Genomic DNA, 19,721 nt, shown 5'->3' on the forward strand with positions numbered 1-19,721 from the left:
TCTTTTTCTTCTCTCTCTCCTCACACACATACACATACACCAATAAAAAAATAGCTTAATAGACTGATGTGAAGGTGCTTAAGGGCAGGTTAAGCTGATAGGTGAGTGGAAGGAAATGCTTAAGTAAGTGACAGAAGAATAGAGAACTCAGTGATCTGTGATTCTATGAGAGTTAAGAGACTGGGTAAGTTCAGGAGAAGAGCTAGATAAAAGGCAAATTACATTGTAATGCAAATATTTATTTTCAGTTTACATTTGGCAGAATAGTCCAGATTCCAAGGATCATTAATGAACTGTATGAAATACCACCTTAAAGAAATACATTCCAAAAATTTATACTTACAAATTCTGGTTTGGTTGTATGTAACTCCCAGATATTTAAGGTCATGTATCAATTCTGCAGTTTACAAAAGGAAAGCACTCAAAGATATAAAATTTGATTTTTGCCTGAAAAAACTGAAGCTCCTTTTCCTTTACAAGTTGAACTCTGCTTTCAGTGTTAAAATTAAGATCAAGATTATATACAAAGACAGTTTCAAGTGCAGGGTTATGTGCTGGAGAGCAGAAACTTCAAAATGATAAAATGACTATAAAAAAAGAGTAAAGACAAACGCACTGCACACATCAAGTTGTAGACTATGAACAGAAAATGACGAATGTTCATAGGCTATTTATTAATTGACCAAAATCTCAGAACCGATAGTGATTACATTTTGGTTTAACTGAGTAAAGTGGTCACCTATCATGAATGAATTCTTGTTGGCCAAAGGTTATTTTTCAGCATTCAACTTTTTATATATCCTATCCTAGATAAGACCTTTTGCTCTTATCATAAGATTATTCAGTTTCGGGTACTTACTAAGTGAGAATAATAGCACCAGAATAATGTCACAGCCTCTGTAACATTAACGAAAATGGACTACACTCACCCTCTATCCTGAAATAGTTTACATACCAAAAACTACAATGATAACTATATGGTTCTACTTAACAATAAATTATAAATTAAACAATTTCTATAAAACTTCAATAGTCTACGAAAACTTCATGAATCAAATTATTTAATGTTCCAGACATCAAGTAAATTTGTTGTAAGGTCTTAAGATAACGCCCTTGAAAGAAAAACTACGTTTATTCAACTTTAACATGCTCACAGTCTGAGTTTAGTGTTTGTACATAAAAAGTACATGACTCATGAACTGATATTGTTGATTTGTGATAAATGATCAAAAAGTCTTGAAAAACAAATACAGCAATTAAATCAATTATTCAAGAATGATACGCACAATGAAGTCCTTTTTATAGAAAAGTTTAAATTCCCACAATACTATAAAATTTCAGAGTCAAGCATGCAGTAGAATGGTGAATACTGAACTTCATATGTTGGTGGTTACCTATAGGCAGGCAGTGAGGGAAAAGCATCAGGAAGACATACAAAAGTCTTCAATTCTTCTTATTTGATCTAAACCAAATGATACAATGTTAATTTTGCTAAAACAGTATGATGGGCATGAATGCTCATTATACTGTTCTCTTGTCTGCCTTAGACAAATTCCTAAAAAAAATGATTAAAATCAGACCTTTGTAGGAATAATCAGCAGTGTATTGATGCATCAGTAGTATTTATCAGCTAATCATCTATTCTGTGAACATCACTCAGTTGAAGATCAATGGCGCCGAAGAATTGATGCTTTTGAACCGTGGTGTTGGAGAAGACTCTTGAGAGTCCCTTGGACTGCAAGGAGATCCAACCAGTCCATTCTGAAGGAGATCAGCCCCGGGATTTCTTTGGAAGGAATGATGCTAAAGCTGAAACTCCAGTACTTAGGCCATCTCGTGCGAAGGGTTGACTCATTGGAAAAGACTCTGATGCTGGGAGGGATTGGGGGCAGGAGAAGGGGACGCCAGAGGATGAGATGGCTGGATGGCATCACTGACTCGATGGACTTGAGTCTCAGTGAACTCCGGGAGTTGGTGATGGACAGGGAGGCCTGGCGTGCTGCGATTCATGGGGTTGCAAAGAGTCGGACACGACTGAGTGACTGATCTGATCTGATCTGCAGATCAATGATCTATGCATCTTCTTTTATAATTTTAATATACAGTTGTAACACTTTAGATTTTGAACAAAATGGATTTCCATTCTTAATAAGTGAAAACCTAAGAAATTTTTTATTCTTTAATTGGAGGAAAATTGCTTTACAATGTTGTGTTGGTTTCTGCCATACAACAATGCAATTCAGCCATAATTTCATATAAATATATTTACTTTCTTCTTGAGCCTTCCTCGCCAGAAATTTTTATTGGAAGAAAATGTCCTTATATTGCCTGATTCGTCAAAGCTGCCTGAAATGCTATCCTCTTATCGTCAATTACTGATTGTGTAATTAAAAGACACTTACTCCTTAGAAGGAAAGTTATGACCAACCTAGACAGCATATTAAAAAGCAGAGACATTACTTTGCCAACCAAGGTCCGTTCAGTCAAGGCTATGGTTTTTCCAGTGGTCATGTATGGATGTGAGAGTTGGACCATAAAGAAAGCTGAGTGCAGAAGAACTGATGCTTTTGAACTGTGGTGTTGGAGAAGACTCTTGAGAATCCCTTGGACTGCAAGGAGATCCAACCAGTCCATCCTAAAGGAGATCAGTCCTGGGTGTTTATTGGAAGGAATGATGCTAAAGCTGAAACTCCAATACTTTGGCCACCTGATGCAAAGAGCTGACTCATTTGAAAAGACCCTGATGCTGGGAAAGATTGAGGGCAAGAGGAGAAGGGGATGACAGAGGATGAGATGAGATGGTTGTATGACATCACCGACTCGATGGACATGAGTTTGGGTGGACTCCGGGAGTTGGTGATGGACAGGGAGGCCTGGCATGCTGCGGTTCATGGGGTCACAAAAAGTTGGACACAATTGAGCGAATGACCTGAACTGAATTGATTGTGTATCAATATGGAAAGCAGAAAAAAACTTGGTAGTAAAGTTATAAGAATTATGTTTATTATTATAGAAACTACTTTTATGATATTTGATAGAACTCACAACTATTGCTTTGAAAGGGGTTCATATCTGTGAAAGGTCTTCCCTTGTGGCTCAGATGGTAAAGAATCTGCCTGTAATGTAGGAGGAGCCAGGTTCAATCCCTGGGTCGGGAAAATCCCTGGAGAAGGGAATGGCAACGCACCCCAGTATTCTTGCCTGGAGAATCCCATGGACAGAGGAGCCTGGTGGGCTACAGTCCATGAGGTCACAAAGAGTCAGACACGACTGAGTGACTAAGCAGCAGCATATGTGAAACTGAAAGCCCACCAGTATGAAGTCAGTCTTTACAAAAATAAAGAACAAAAAAGAAATTAAACCCTCAAAAGCTGTATCTCACATAACAGTAAAATATACAAATACAAGCAAAGTGACAATTTTTTAAAACACATAAAGCAATGGATTTAAGTTTGATTCTATTCTTCTGTCTTGTTGCTAATGGTCCTCTTTGCTCTTCCAGTTATATATGTGAAACAGGTATGATAATAATTAAATAACGGCCTTTCAAGACTTACTAAGAGGTTAAAGGGAATTACTGAAATCGTGTTCAAATACTTTATAAATACTCTTAACAAAGACATTTTATTATACTTTTGTCTTCCTTCAGTGAAGGTGTTCTTTTAAATCATACTGTTTCTTAATATTGTTTCAAATTCTCAACTAGAGATGTTAATTTCTTCCAAAGTGATACTCCCAGTGAATCATAATAGCTCTGATTAAGAAGAAAATACTAGAACTGTGCTACCTGAGGAAAAAAGAAAGAATGGCAGCACAGCTGGTAAAGTTCCTAGACTTAGTCCAGTCGCGTTATGGATTGTCCAAATGACAAAATATTTCGTTACTCCAAAACTTCTGTGTATCATTTTGAAATCATGTTCTATCTCAGTGTGAGACTTCTTACGTAAGTAGGAAGAATTTAATTTCTGTAAATGTATGTAGTACCAGTTATCTCCGAACAGATTTCCCATGAGAGCTGCTTCAGTGAAAGATCATTTCTTACATATCCATGTCCAGACTCAAAAAGAAACATTCTTCTTTGAAAAAACAGAAATATCCAAGAAATGTTAAAGCTTTCTGTACCCAGGGACTGCCCACCTATTCCAAGCATGGAATCACTCCCTGGAGACTGCTGATGAATTAAAAATGTTTGGCAGTTACTCATAGCTCATCAGACGTGTTCACCTTTGGTAGTTCACATTCTTCACTGGTATGACAACTCTGAAGGATGTCCTTATAGTGGTTCTTCAGATCTTCATACAAAGAAACAGTTTCTTGTGAGTGAGCCAATGGTAACACTTTTTCATTCAGTAACATCTGCACTCGGAATTCTTCTTTAGGAGTCTTAGCATTTTTACAATGGTAAAGCACAAATATCAGGTTTGAAGCATAGGGTACAATGTGACCACTTCGGAACTTCCGATGCATTTGCTCCTTGTAATTGTAGGCTGTTAGGGGTTCCTTGTCTTTGAAGTAGCCCATGAGAGAAAGCAGTGGAAGAAGGGTCTCTGCATGGCCAAACTGGAGGATGACTGGAGAGGAAACTGGTTGAGAACTTAAAAGAGAAATAAAGAAAAAGATACATATAAAACATTTTCTACATACACAGCAATTTAACATAATAACCACACTTAGAATTAACACACAACTTTCTCATCTTTTTAAAATCTTTATATAAACAACAGTATGGCTAAATTCTGTGTGGCAGAGAACTGAACTTTATGCACTAAAATTACATTTTAAAATTTTGGATCACTGCATATTGTAAATCTATCTAAAACACATACATTATTCTTTAAGCTTAAAGAGAGCTGAGTCTTTACTGCTTTTGATAAGGGAACTTCAAGTTGATATGGATTTCAAAACTGCATTGCCTTTCTGTGAATGAATCTGAGCACCTGGCCCTTAGTAAATATTGATTACTCTCTGGAGCTCGTCAGAATGAATTTCAAATGTTATTTCATCTTTAGGGAATTAGGACACTATTCAGTAAATTTCTTGGTTAAAACCAAGTCTGAACAGTGAATGGTAATGCATATAATTCTTCAATGTTTTATGAGACCTGACTTGGTCACCAAATGTGAGAGAGTCACAAAAAGGTAAAGACACAACCTATTCTAGCTGATAAACTAGGTCTGTGGTTGGGAATGGAGTTTATACACTGCCAGAAACAATAGCTTTCAACACATGAGCTAGGTCACCTTTTTATTTTCTTTCAAGTTTTCTACGATTTTTCTCTGATAAAGACTTCTTTTAAAAGTAGCAGGAGGGCTTCCTTGGTGGCTCAGTGGTAAAGAATCGACCTGCCAATGCAGGAGACATGGGTTAGATCCCTGATCTGGGCAAGATTCCACGTGCTGCAGAGCAACAAGGTCAGTGCGTCACAACTGACCTGGAGCCCAGAAGCCACAACCACTGAGACCACATGCCACAGCTACTGAAGCCCATGTGCCCGAGGGCCTGCGCTCTGCAACCAGAGAAGCCCCATCAGTGTGAAGCCTTCATACTGCAACTAAAGAAGAGCCCCTACTTGATGCAGCTTGAGAAAAGCCTGGGCAGAAAAGAAGACCTAGCTCAGCCAAAAATACATAAATAAATAATTTTTTAAAAACAGCAGCAAATGACTATTTAGCCTTTTCTCCAACTTTTATAAAAAGACTATGGCTTTTGTTCTCATTATAATTTGTAAGCCTATTCAAACAGAAAATCCAAGGAAGACAGGATATATGTATATGTGAGGCTGAATCACTTTGTTGTATAGCAGAGACTAACACCGTAAAACAACTATACGCAAATAAAAAAAAAAAACTCTATTCAAACACAGTTAACCAAACATCAGGTTACAAATTTTCTGGGAGGACAGCAATATTTGCAGCAGTTTCTGAATCCTCCTGATTCCTCACATAAAAATGGATGCGGCAAATGGATAGCAGATCCAAAACCCAAGGGAAACAGTCACAACTATTTTATTTTTTTCTACCAAATCTTTGAAAGGCCACATGCACTTTACATTTACAGCAATCTCAATTCATACCACCATTTCAGGTGCTGAATAACCACATGTGGCTGGTGGCTACTGTGTGGAAAAGCAGTGGAGTAAACAGACTTACCTACATACTTGGGTTCAAAAGTCAATCAAAGAGAAAATAGGAAAAAAAAAGATAAAAGACAAACAACAAAAACACATATGAAACAAAAAAAAAAAACGTGGCTGGGGATAGGGGACAGACCAACAGGGCTATGTACAAATGATGACTTCAAAGTCCTATTAACTTCACACATACAAGCTACAGAAGAAATTAAATCTAGATTGTTACCCAAATTTAAGTTTTAAACCTAAGATTCCTTAGCTTTATATAAAGTGCAATAAATCCCATTTTCTCTTTTGACTGCCTACTTTCAGTCACATAGTAAAATCAGCTATTTTTGAGAAGAAAGTTGAGAAAAACTGTGCTTTAAAAATCCTTATTGGGAGTTTTATGGGAAATCAAGTTTATATATAATTAGATTCACATAGGAAGCCAAATCAATACAAATAAATGACTGTCTTGTGCCATATGATGCATCTAAATTAAAGAACATATTTTACAATTTCAAGAAGTTTTCAACAGAAAGGAAAAACACAATTTGAAAAATAAGTGCCCTAAATATTATCTTATTACAGATCAATCTCCATTACAAAAGGATGAAATATATTAAAAACAGTATTTTTAAAGGTATGGTTAAATCCATAAATACAATAGTGATAACGAAAGATAAGGGTAACTAGATATTAGAGGGTCAAAACTAACGTAGCCTTCCTCAAAACAATGTGAAAACTAAAATCATCAGCTTACTTAGAGATTAAATGTGCTTGCAGAAAATAGTAAGCAACTTATAATTCTTTGTAGGTTACATATTTTTACAATAATGCCAAATATAAAGGAGAAATGAGCACAATCTCACTCATAATTATTTTCTGCCTACCTTACCCTTTGTGCCTTAGGGTTGTACACACACAGCAGATGCTGTTGCTCCTTCAGAAAAAGAAGTTGGCTGATGTCCCTTGTATTAACACACAAAAAGCACTGGACAAAAATGGATGTGCCCAATTTTCTGCAACATAGTCATTATACTCTATGCCTTGAATTCAATTTGCTGAGTAATGAAGAGTGTATGCAACTACATTTTTATTGTAGCACAGAAGAAAGGGAATATGTCAAAAAAATGACAACTTTTAACTTCAGAGAAGCTGTATCTAGGTCAAATGTTTAAACTCCAATGAATAAGTAATAGCTATCTGGAACACTGTACTGAAGTTGTATGCAGATCCAATGGATACAATTTCCTAAACACTTTTTTCTTTATAGATGAACATCTCTGCCTTGCCAACGAATCTCCCCCTCTTTATCTCTCATTTCCCAGACATAATTAAAATCACTTGGCCCATTTCTAAGACACCTAATTACAAAATACAGCACTAGTTTGTATCAGGATGGTACCTGACTTCTTGTTTTTTGATAGCAATATCACCCCTTGTTGGGTGTATTACAAACAACACAAATTGTACCTATGTGTGTGGGTATGTGTGTATCATATAATCACTTGAAACAAATTACCACTTAAAGAATTATGTGTAAATCATTCCTAAATGTATGTACACAAATCTTTATTGAAAACAGAATAAGAAGGTACTTCATTGGTTTAGTCTGTGTGTTCTGTGTGCTAAGTCGATTCAGTCGTGTCTGACTCTTTGCAATCCCATTGACTATAGCCTGCCAGGCTCCTCTGTCCATGGAATTCTCCAGGCAAGAATAATGGAGTTGCCACGCCCTCCTTCAGGGGATCTTCCCAACCCAGGGATAGAACCCAGGTCTCCTGGATTGCAGGTGGATTCTTCACCATCTGAGGTACCAGGGAAGCCTTGGTTTGGTTTATATCTTTTTTAAAAATGCCAAGGAACAGTATTAAAAATCTGGCTTAGAGAAATTTTATCTCACAGAGAAAGAGCTTTTTTATTTTATAAAAAATAGAAAAGAATGCCTTATGAAACTTTGTAAAATACGCTACTATCAACATGAACATAAACTAAAACTCTAAAGTGGTTTAAAATTCTCTTTAACCACCTCCATATTTTCATACTGTTCATGGGCTTCTCACGGAGAAGGCAACGGCACCCCACTCCAGTACTCTTGCCTGGAAAATCCCATGGATGGAGGAGCCTGGTAGGCTGCGGTCCACGGAGTCGCTAAGAGTCGGACATGACTGAGCAACTTCCCTTTCACTTTTCACTTTCATGCACTGGAGAAGGAAATGGCAACCCACTCCAGTGTTCTTGCCTGGAGAATCCCAGGGACAGGGGAGCCTGGTGGGCTTCCGTCTGTGGGGTCGCACAGAGTCGGACACGACTGAAGCGACTTAGCAGCAGCAGCAGCATGGGGTTCTCAAGGCAAGAATACTTAAGAATACTTGCCATTCCCTTCTCCAGTGGACAACGATTTGTCAGAACTCTCCACCATAGTTTCATTGAGTTAGACAAGGCTGTGGTCCATGTGATCAGATAGGTTAGTTTTCTGTGATTATGGTTTTCATTCTGTCTGCCCTCTGATGGAGGATAAGAGGCTTATGGAAGCTTCCTGATGGGACAGACTGACTGAGGGGGAAACTGGGTCTTGTTCTGATGGGTGGGGCCATGCTCAGTAAATCTTTAATCCAATTTTCTGTTGATGGGCGGGGCTGTGTCGCCTTCCTGTTGTTTGACCTGAGGCCAAACTATGGTGGAGACAATGAAGATAATGGCAACCTTCTTCAAAAGGTACCATGCACCCACTGCTGCACTCAGTGTCCCCAACCCTGCAGCAGGCCACCACCAACCCATGCCTCTGCCAGAGACTCCTGGACACTCATGGGCAAGTCTGGGTCAGCCTCTTGTGGAGCCACTGCTCCTTTCTCTTGGGTCCTGGTGCACACAAGCTTTTGTTTGTGCCCTCCAAGAGTCTGTTTCCCCAGTCCTGCATAAGTTCTGGCGGCTCTATGGTGGGGTTAATGGCAACCTTTTTCAAGAGGGCTTATGCCATACCCAGGACTACTGCATCCAGAGCCCGTGCCACTGTGGCAGTCCACTACTGACCCATACCTGAGGTATGAACTCAAACACACTTCTGGCTCAGGCTCTGTGGGGTTTCTGGGTTCTGGTGCGCACAAGGTTTGTTTGAGCCCTCCAAGCATCTCTGGCAGGTATGGGATTTGATCCTAGACATGATTTCGCCCCTCCTACCATCTTGCTGGGGCTCCTCCTTTGCTCTTGGACGTGGGGTATCTTTCCTTGGTGGGATCCAACATTTGATGCTTTGAATTGATGCTTTTGAATTGCCGTGTTGGAGAAGACTCTTGAGAGTCCCTTGGACTGCAAGGAGATCCAACCAGTCCATCCTAAAGGACATCAGTCCTGGGTATTCATTGGAAGGACTGATGCTGAAGCTGAAACTCCAATACTCTGGCCACCTGATATGAAGAACTGACTCACTGGAAAAGACCCTGATGCTGAGAAAGATTGAAGACAGGAGGAAAAGGGGATGACAGAGGATGAGATGGTTGGATGGCATCACCGACTCAATGGACATGAGTTTGAGTAAACTCCGGGAGTTGGTGATGGACAAGGAAGCCTGGCATGCTGCAGTCCATGGGGTTGCAAAGAGTTGGACATGACTGAGTGACTGAACTGAACTGAACCTCCATATTTTAAACAATTCTAAAACTCTTTCTTCTTGATTTTATTTCAAAATTCAGAGCTCACAAAATTTATAGGTTGGATTTTAAGGGTAAGAAGCAGAATTTAACATTCCTAAATAAGTTACAAGATAAAAAAAAAAAAAGGTTAAGTAATTTTTCCATTAACTCAAAAAGTATTCCCAACAGATAAAAGCTCAGCATATAAATCACAAGATTCAAACAAAACTTTTTCTTCACTATTTGTTTTTCTTAGTTGGAATTCAACTTGGTAATCCTTAATGGTTCAAGTGCTAAAACTAGAATAAATATAATCCTTCATGTAATCTTCAAGGCTCCCTAAAATAGCAGAAGTAAAACATCTAACTCATAATTATGAGGTACATAATTCAAAAGAACTTACCTAATAATTTTTCAGTCCTCTTAGACCACATACTTCAAACCAAGGGCCTACTTACGGCTAAGAATGTGAGAATGCTTTTCTCCACTTATAAACAATGACTAAACAATATGTGGATCTCATATTTTGGGCTTCCCAGTGTCTCTGTGGTAAAGAATCCGCCTGCCAATGCAGAAGCCAGAGATGTGAGTTTGATCCCTGGGTTGGAAAGATCCCCTTGTGGAGGAAATGGCAACACACTCCAGTATTTCTGCCTCATGCACATGCACGCAAGCAATATGTAAACTGATTTCTACTTTATTGTTTGAAACTCAATTGTGAAAATATCAAACTCTGGGTATAAAAAAACCTAGAACTTTCAGTTTTCAGTCTGTAAGGAGCTTAGAAACTGCCATTCCACCCTAACAACAAAGAGCCAAACAAAATGAAAACTCAATGGTTCATCTTAGATCCATTAGAGAGGTGAGGTCACAGGTCAAACTGCTGCCCCCTAAATTGGAGAGATAGGCAGACACAGAAAACCATAATTTACAGGAGCAGAAACCTCCACAGGAACCTATGCCAGAGTCAGAAAACTTAAAACTGTAAATTGACAAATTGCTAGAGGCTTGGTGTAGACAAGTCTAAGAGTTAAAAATTTCAAGGGACCAGTCATAGGGGATGTGAACTCTGCCAGATCCTCACAGTGAACCCCCTCTAAGCTATTTGCTAGAAACTGATTTCCTTCTTTAAGTACAAGCCCAACTGCTGTTTGAAAGAACCAAAACCCCAGCTTCTTCTTAAATATATCCAAGTTTCAAGGATGCCATGGGAAATTTTCTGGGTTTTATTCCCAAGCTTATTTAAAGCAAATTTGGTTTATAATTAAGTCCAAAACACTGGCACTAGCCAGTGGGTTACAGTGTGCGTGATTATGTCTGAATGAGGGAATACAAAAGTGTGTGTGTGTGTGTGTGTGTCTGCCTGCCTGTCTAGGGGTTGGAGGGTTAGAAAGACCAGAAAGAACAAGAGAACACAATGCATGGGAAGACAACAGGGGAAAGATGTGGAAAAAAAAATCACTTCTCAATTTACTCAATTCCTAATGTAAGGCCACATAATTTTGTCACAAAATTGCAGAGAGCATAAAGACTGCTACATTCCATTCTACCTGTGGTCCCATATAGTTTTCTTTGCATCATATGGCCATTCAATAAACAGAGTTGTGAGGTTCAGGATGCCATGACAGAAAGAACTAGCTTTTTACCTTTAACTAAAAACTGCAGTCTTTTGGTAGGAAGATGTAAAATTTTTTTAAAGGAGGAACTGCCAAGGCAATCAGTAATGACATGTATTCAATACTCACTGCATCTATAGTTTTATAAATATTGGGGACATGCAACCATTTGAAAATCTAAAGGAATGAGATTTCATCCCAGAGAAATGCTCAAACCCATAAAAACTTGAATACAGTTTTGGGAGTTCAGACTCTACACATCCTAAGAATCCCTCTGCTGTATATTACAATCTGACATCCTGAGGAACAGTGTGTCTACAGTTCTGTTCCATATTAGCTTTTATCCCCCGCATCATGTGTATTTCAGAGAAGTCTAATAATTTTGTCCTAATGAGCTCTACATTTAAAGTATCTAAATAGATTAATTTACATTTTAAATTTACACACAACACCAAATTAAGGAAAGTGCAGATAGTTTATAATTTGCTTTGAACATTTCTATTTTTCTTGAATCATGTAGTTTCTGTTCTTTACATTCTGACTGCATACTCCAATCCTTCAACATAAGACTTCTATTAGTTACATTTCTCATATTAACTATATCCCTGACTTGTAATGATATTCTTTAGAACTTGCAGCACAAAGTCTCAAAAAAAAAACAGAACAAAAAGGCATCTAATGTACCTTTAATTCTGCCCTATCCCTCTGATAAAAATGCATTAAATTTGAGATAACACATTTTCCAAAAAGTGACAAAACCACTTTTAAGAGAGATTCATTTTAGCTTTAAAAAATTAAAAACCCTAGAAAATGTAAACTATCAATACAAATACAGGAAAACAAATGAATAACTTAAATGAATTATATGTAGAAATACACAGTTGGAATTCTAATATTTTAGGGTTGAAATCTGGTCATGACTTCTCATTTAAGAAATAGGGAAAGGACAAGTGAATTACCTAATGTTATCTAGCAAGTAAGAATGCACTTCTCCAAATTTCAGCCCTCTTTTTACTTACTTAAGTTGGTAAGGAGATTTTTATCAAATCTTCCATTAAAAAGGAAAGTTAAGTTGAACTCTAAAATTATGTTGTTGAATGAGGTTTGATGACTATGCATGTATGCATGTGTTCAAAGTAGATTAAACATCCAGGAAAAAGTTCAACCAGAAAAACAACTAATAATTGCATGTTTTCTCCTAAATGTACTCAGCTTAGGTTTTTCTAAGCTCTTAGTTCATGTTTCACACTCAACTAATGTTACACAAAGTGTATTTTTAAACATGATCTGAGAATATCAAATAGAGCTTTAGACTCGTGTAATTCCCACAATTATGTAAGTGCACAAATAAGCAACATGAACTGCCAGAGATATGAGATGCTTTGGGAAGAAAATTACAAGGAAAAATAATTTAATCCTATTTTACATCTGATTGAAGCATCAGCTCCAATGTGTCATTTGGAAAAGTATCAAATTTGACATTTTAACACAAATATAGAATGAAATGATTCAAGTGTAAAGTTTTTTCTCAAGAAAAATACATAGAAATAACTTTGGCTTTCATCCAAGATGTAGTAACAGGGACTGGATTTACCTTCCTGCCTTAAACTACTATAAAGCCAAACAAAAGATATGAAAAGGCAGTTTCCAGATATTCAACAATAGTGAGAATAAGAGCGAGGGGAGGCAAATCCCCACAGCTCCCCCATGTTAACTGCCTAGTTTCCAGGCTGCAGCACAGGGCACGGGAACCCAAACAGAGTTATGTCAATCTTCCTGAGAAGATGAGATAGAACTGGAAATTCATGGAGGCCCAACTGAGTAGAATTTACAGGCTAGGATACCAGAGAAGAGAGATGTGCAGTGACTCCTCTCAAGATTTCAGCTAGTACTGATCAAATCACTGTCTGTGAGAAAACTATACAAATCCAGGCAAAAAGTACTGAACAGAAAGAATTGGAAAGAATCCCCAAAGCTAACACATTATAGGAAAATCTCAAAATATACAGGGTACCAAACAGATGCTCAGGAGGAACTGACTCAAAAGTGTTGCAAAGTTAGCCCATAAAAGACATTATTATAAAAACAAAAAAGGCAAACCACAGTTTAGGAGAATATACTTGTAAAGTATAAATATGAGAAAGACTCTGTATCTAGAGTATACATTAAAGAACTCTTAAAGCAACAATAATAAAAATGATAAATAACCCAGTTAAAAAGTGGCAAAAGATTTGAACAGACACTTAACCAAAGTAAACACATGGATGGTAAATAAGTTCAGTATCACTAGTTGTATGGCTGTTAGCATAACTGGTATTATCTTGAGCTCTTAACAGTTTTTCCTGTCTCGGCCAGGGCTGTAATGTGTAGTACTGAATCACTTCTCAGATAATCACGATGGTATGGTCACTCACTGAGAGCCAGACATCCTGGAATGTGAAGTCAAGTGGGCCTTAGGAAGCATCACTACGAACAAAGCTAGTGGAGGTGATGGAATTCCAGTTGAGCTGTTTCATATCCTCAAAGATGATGCTGTGAAAGTGCTGCACTCAATATGCCAGCAAATTCGGAAAACTCAGCAGTAGCCACAGGACTGGAAAAGGTCAGTTTTCATTCCAATCCCAAAGAAAGGCAATGCCAAAGAATGCTCAAACTACCGCACAATTGCACTCATCTCACACGCTAGTAAAGTAATGCTCAAAATTCTCCAAGCTAGGCTTCAACAGTATGTGAACCGTGAACTTCCAGATGTTCAAGCTGGTTTTAGAAAAGGCAGGGGAACCAGAGACCAAATTGCCAACATCCGCTGGATCATTGAAAAACGCAAGAAAGTTCCAGAAAAACATCTATTTCTGCTTCATTGACTATGCCAAAGCCTTTGACTGTGTGGATCACAATAAACTGTGGGAAATTCTGAAAGAGATGGGAATACCAGACCACCTGACCTGCTTCTTGAGAAACCTGTATGCAGGTCAGGAAGCAACAATTTCAACTGGACATGGAACAACAGACTGGTTCCAAATAGGAAAAGGAGTACGTCAAGGCTGTATATTGTTACCCTGCTTATTTAACTTCTATGCAGAGTACATCATGAGAAAAGCTGAGCTGGATGAAGCACAAGCTGGAATCAAGACTGCCGGGAGAAATACCAATAACCTCAGATATGCAGATGACACCACCCTTATGGCAGAAAGTGAAGAACTAAAGAGCCTCTTGATGAAAGTGAAAAAGGAAAGTGAAAAAGCTGGCTTAAAGCTCAACATTCAGAAAACTAAGATCATGGCCTCTGGTCCCATCACTTCATGGCAAATAGATGGGGAAACAGTGGCTGACTTTATTTTTCTGGGCTCCAAAATCACTGCAGATGGTGACTGCCGCCATGAAATTAAAAGACGCTTACTCCTTGGAAGGAAAGTTATGACCAATCTAGACAGCATATTAAAAAGCAGAGACATTACTTTGTTGGCCTTTGTCAACAAAGGTCCATCTAGTCAAGGCTATGGTTTTTCCATTGATCATGTATCGATGTGCGAGTTGGACTATAAAGAAAGCTGAGTGCAGAAGAATTGATGCTGTTGAACTGTGGTGTTGGAGAAGACTCTTGAGAATCCCTTGGACTGCAAGGAGATCCAACCAGTCCATCCTAAAGGAGATCAGTCCTGGGTGTTCATTGGAAGGACTGATGTTGAAGCTGAAACTCCAATACTTTGGCCACCTGATGCAAAGAGCTGACTCATTTGAAAAGACCCTGATGCTGGGAAAGATTGAGGGCAAGAGGAGAAGGGGACAACAGAGGATGAGATGGTTGGATGTCATCACCGACTAAATGGACATGGGTTTGGGTGGACTCCGGGAGTTGGTGATGGACAGGGAGGCCTGGTATGCTGCGGTTCGTGGGGTCACAAAGAGTCAGACACGACTGAGTGACTGAATTGATTGACTGACTGAATCACTTCTCTGCCATTGAGGGTTTTGTCATTTAAGATATTGTTTAATAATCATGAGGACCAGGTGGCCTCAATGCTCTGTTAGTCCCCAAACAATAAAAACTTCCACTGATATATTTCCAGTGTCCAGGAGACTAGTTACCCTATCTGTTAGTCTTGACTTAGAAATATGCATCCTATATCCAAGCCTGTACCCTCATATCCTAGGTTAACTGTAAAACTGTCCCAATGCCCAATTAGCAGTGCCAAGTACAGCTGTGAATGCTTCCAGATCATTGTCTGCCTGATCCTGATCCCACCTTGTAAGTTATTCTATAATAAATCGATCCACTGATTACATGAAGCTGCCCTTCTTTTGTTTCACTTTCAAGATGACTTCTCAGTTTGGTTGGCATTTTTCATTCCATCCGTCCTCCAACACTAATTTTTAGGGAAATGAAACTAAAACAACAATGAAGTGCTCCAACACACCCATGAGAATGGCTAAAATTAAAAGTATTAAATACCTACCATACCAAGTGTTGGCCAGGAAATAGAATAACTGTAACTCACACACCGGTGGGGAGAGTTTGGCAGTTTCTAAAGAAGTTAAACATGCACCTACATATGACTCAGCTCTTCCATCTCTGGGTTTTGTTGTTGTTTTCAGTCATTCAGACCTGTCCGACTCACCAGGCTTCCTGGTCCTTCACTATCCCCTGTTGTTTGCTCAAACTCATGTCCATTGAGCTGGTGATGCCATCCAACCACCTCGTCTTCTGTCATCCCCTTCTCCTCCTGCCCTCAATCTTTCCCAGCATCAGGGTCTTTTCCAAAGAGTCAGCTCTTTGCATCAGGTGGCCAAAGTACTAAAGCTCCAGCTTCAGCATCAGTCCTTCCAGTGCATTAATTATCCAAAAGAACTGAAAGCCTATGTTCATACAAAGACCACAAATGTTCACAGCAGCCTTATTTGTAGCAGCCTCAAACTGTAAATGACCCAAATGCCTACCATAAAGAGAATGGATAAACAAATTGGATAAACAAATCCATTATATCCATATAATGGAACACCAAGTAAAATACTTAAAAGATGCATGTTCCTTGGAAGAAAAGCTATGATAAACCTAGCAGAGACATCACTTTGCTGACAAAACTCTGTATAGTCAAAACTATGGTTTTCTCAGTAGTCATGTGTGGATGTGAGAGCTGGATGACAAAGAAGGCTGAGCACCCAAGAACTGATGCTTTCAAACTGTGGTGCTGGAGAAGGCTGTTGACAGTCCCTTGGACAGCATGGAAATCAAACCAGTCAATCCTAAAGGAAATCAGTCCTGAATATTCACTGGAAGGACTGATGTTGAAGCTGGCCACCTGATGCGAAGAACTGACTCAGTGGAAAAGACCTTGATGCTGGGAAAGATTGAGGGCAGGAAGAGAAGGAGGCGACAGAGGATGAGATGGCTGGATGGCATCATCAACTCAATGGAAATGAGTGTGAGCAAACTCCAGGAGACAGTGAAGGACAGGGAAGCCTGGCATGCTGCAGGTCATAGAGTTGCAAAGAGTCAGACATGACTGAGCGACTGAACAACAAGTAAAATACTAAATGAAATGGAATTATTAAATTATTAATAATTTATTGTCTCATTCATTTGACTGATGTCAAATGTCTGAGTCATTTGACTGATACTCAAAACACAAATGAATCTTATAACCATTATGCTACATGAAAAGAAGCCAAACCCCTAAAAAATGTACACATACATCCTATAAGGTTCCCTCATATAAAATTCTAGAAAATACAAAATAATCTATAGTGACAGAAAGCAGATCAGTGGATCAGCCTGGGAATGAGGGGTGGGAACTATCTTAGAAAGAGTCACAAAGACATTTTTGCATGCAATGGATAGTTCATTATCTTGATTATGGGGATAGTTTCATGGCTGTATAAAAACTTATCAAGTTGTGTACTTTAAATATGTGCTGTTTATTTCACATCAATTATACTTCATAAAGTTAAGTGTTAAGGGTTGATATGACCAACCTCAAAGACTCCTGCTCCCATAAAGGCTTTACCACCCCCCAACGGTTCAATTCAATTCTTCTTCAGTATTGTTTTTTACCCGTTTTAGTGCTGTTAGATAGATATGCTCCAAAATAGGACATGAGTGCCTTGAGACAATAATTTAAATGTCTTCATCTTTGGATATACCTTCCATTGCCTACATAATTAGCTGTATTGAATCTGAGTAGAAGTAAAACTAAAATCAGGGAAGCACTTAGGAGGTAACTGCTAGAATCAAAAAGAGAGACAATATTAGTTTGAGTTGAGGTGGAAGCAGTGGGGGTGAAGAAAAGTAAAAGAACCTGATGTGAAGAAAAAACAACAACAACAAAATACCACATTATGGTGAGTAGATGTAGAAGGTGAGGGAGAGAAAGGCAAGAATAATACACAGGATTGCGGCTTAGATGCCTAGGAGGATAAATGACTATAAACTGTGGATATTCCTTCATTATACACTAAGCACCAACTGCATCGCAGGCTTGTTCTAGACACTGATGACAGACCAGGGAAATAAAGTTCTAGCCATCACAGACCTACAGTCCACTGAAAGTCAAAACATGTCTTTCCAAAAGACAAATGGACAGTTGAATTTGAATTCAAAGCATAGCCAGGCTAGTTATATTAACTTTTACCTTATTTTAGCCAGTATCTTTCAACAACTAGCACTAGAAGAGTCTGTGCTACCTAGTTAAACTCATGGAACAAGAACTTCGCAACAGTAACAAGTTCTGAGAATTTAGAATCTGCGTACACTTCTAAGAACTTCAAAAGACAAAGCTCCCTGGTTACAATGGGCTAAGTAATCGCTTGGTGCCACTATACTTTCATTTCAATACTGCCATCTTAGGTTAACACAGGGAACTACACAATCTTCAAAAGTCATACCCTTATTCAACAGTGAATGCAAAGGTTCAAAGAAGATTAATGAGAGCTATTTAATGACTGTAACATATATTTACAAGAATTAATTCACTGTAACACATATTTACAATAATTAATTCTCGTATCTGAGAGTATCCCTGACAAAACGGAAGATCTCATGAGGTAAGCAATTATACAGTTCGGAATATAAACCTTTCTTTGAAAAACTAGGAAGTGACTTACTGAATCTCAATTAAAAATAAAAATATACTAACAGACAATGGGGAATGGGAAAGTAGAATAAAATGCAGATAAATCTTACTTATTCAGTAAGTTTAACCTGCTTTTCTAACCACAGCTCTTTAAACAGCAACAGCTGTTTAAATTTGCTTAAATACTAAAGTTACTGGTTTTAACTTTAATCCCATGACTGTAGTGATGGTTTAAGAAGGAAAATAAGGTCAAGATCCTAATAAGTGTCAAGGACCATGGATCTGGAGGACTGGTTATATTTAACCAAAATGTTGATACTTATCAATTAACATTATTTACAATCTCCAATGTTTTCTGTGAAGTAAAATCACACTATAAGAATTATGTTGAAAAGTATTCACAAACACTGAAGAATACCTTTGATTTAACATTACTATAAAAAGATAACAAAAAAAATCACAACCTGTGTACATAGTACCATCTCAATATGGGGTGGAGGAGGGATGGAGAAAGCAAAAATAGCCTCAGAACTGTAGAAATGAGTGAAGACATTTCTTCAGATAATATCAAGGATAAATATTGTTTCTGTATATATATATACAAATACATATATAAACACACTCAGTATAAACTCTAAATGCAAATACAAAAAAGTCATTAAGTAAAATAATATTTTGATAGAACAGTTCATAAAAAATACAAATATAAAATATTCTGTTAAAATATTACTATGATACCACACTGGTGTGTGATATTAGTAGTGGAGAAGGCTATGTCTGTGAGGGAAGGGATAGAACATGGGAACTTTGTATTTCCACCCATTTTTGTTGTAAACCTAAAAGTGCTCTAAAAAATAGTTTTGGGGTTTTTAAACCTATTATTCTCTCTGTACTGAGCATATATTGGTTTTCTTGAGAAGTATCCTAAATTTTGGCACTGCTAATAAAATTGGTTAGTATCACCCTGTTTTCTGGAAAGCAATCTGACAGAAGTCTCTAAATTCAATTTTTCCCTTTACCTGTTTAAGATTTCATCTTGATGCAGTTAAACAAATTTAAAAATCCCTAATCAGTCTTTTAGTATAGAGAAAACCAGGCCGCAAAGTATCTGCCCGTTTCTTCACAATAAGTGCTAACTTTCTTTCCTTAGCTAGAAAAGGAGGCAGTGGCCAAAAAAAATTTGTCTTACAAGGTCAAGTTCTCCTTCCTTTAACTTTTCTACTGTTTTACCCAGTCTCCTACATTGCAGGCAGATTATTTCCCAACTGAACCACAAGGGAATAACCAT

At 38.0% G+C, this 19,721-nt stretch overlaps 1 protein-coding gene across 4 annotated transcripts in view; it reads right to left on the reverse strand.

The window, feature by feature from the left end:
- Positions 1–218: 218 nt before the first annotated feature.
- The window catches only part of MINPP1 (multiple inositol-polyphosphate phosphatase 1), a 40,169-nt gene continuing 20,666 nt past the window's right edge, over positions 219–19,721 (reverse strand). The window contains exon 5 of one of the 4 annotated variants that reach the window (XM_027528464.1): positions 219–4,594. In XM_027528464.1, coding sequence (XP_027384265.1) covers positions 4,201–4,594 — 394 coding nt within the window. In that variant the 3' untranslated portion in view covers positions 219–4,200. Of the gene's footprint in view, positions 4,595–5,300; positions 5,343–9,771; positions 10,310–19,721 lie in introns of those variants that run through there. The other 3 variants (XM_027528468.1, XM_027528466.1, XM_027528465.1) reach the window with 3 other exon arrangements.

The sequence above is a fragment of the Bos indicus x Bos taurus genome, chromosome 26 (assembly GCF_003369695.1).
Source record: "Bos indicus x Bos taurus breed Angus x Brahman F1 hybrid chromosome 26, Bos_hybrid_MaternalHap_v2.0, whole genome shotgun sequence".
Lineage (NCBI taxonomy): Eukaryota > Metazoa > Chordata > Mammalia > Artiodactyla > Bovidae > Bos > Bos indicus x Bos taurus.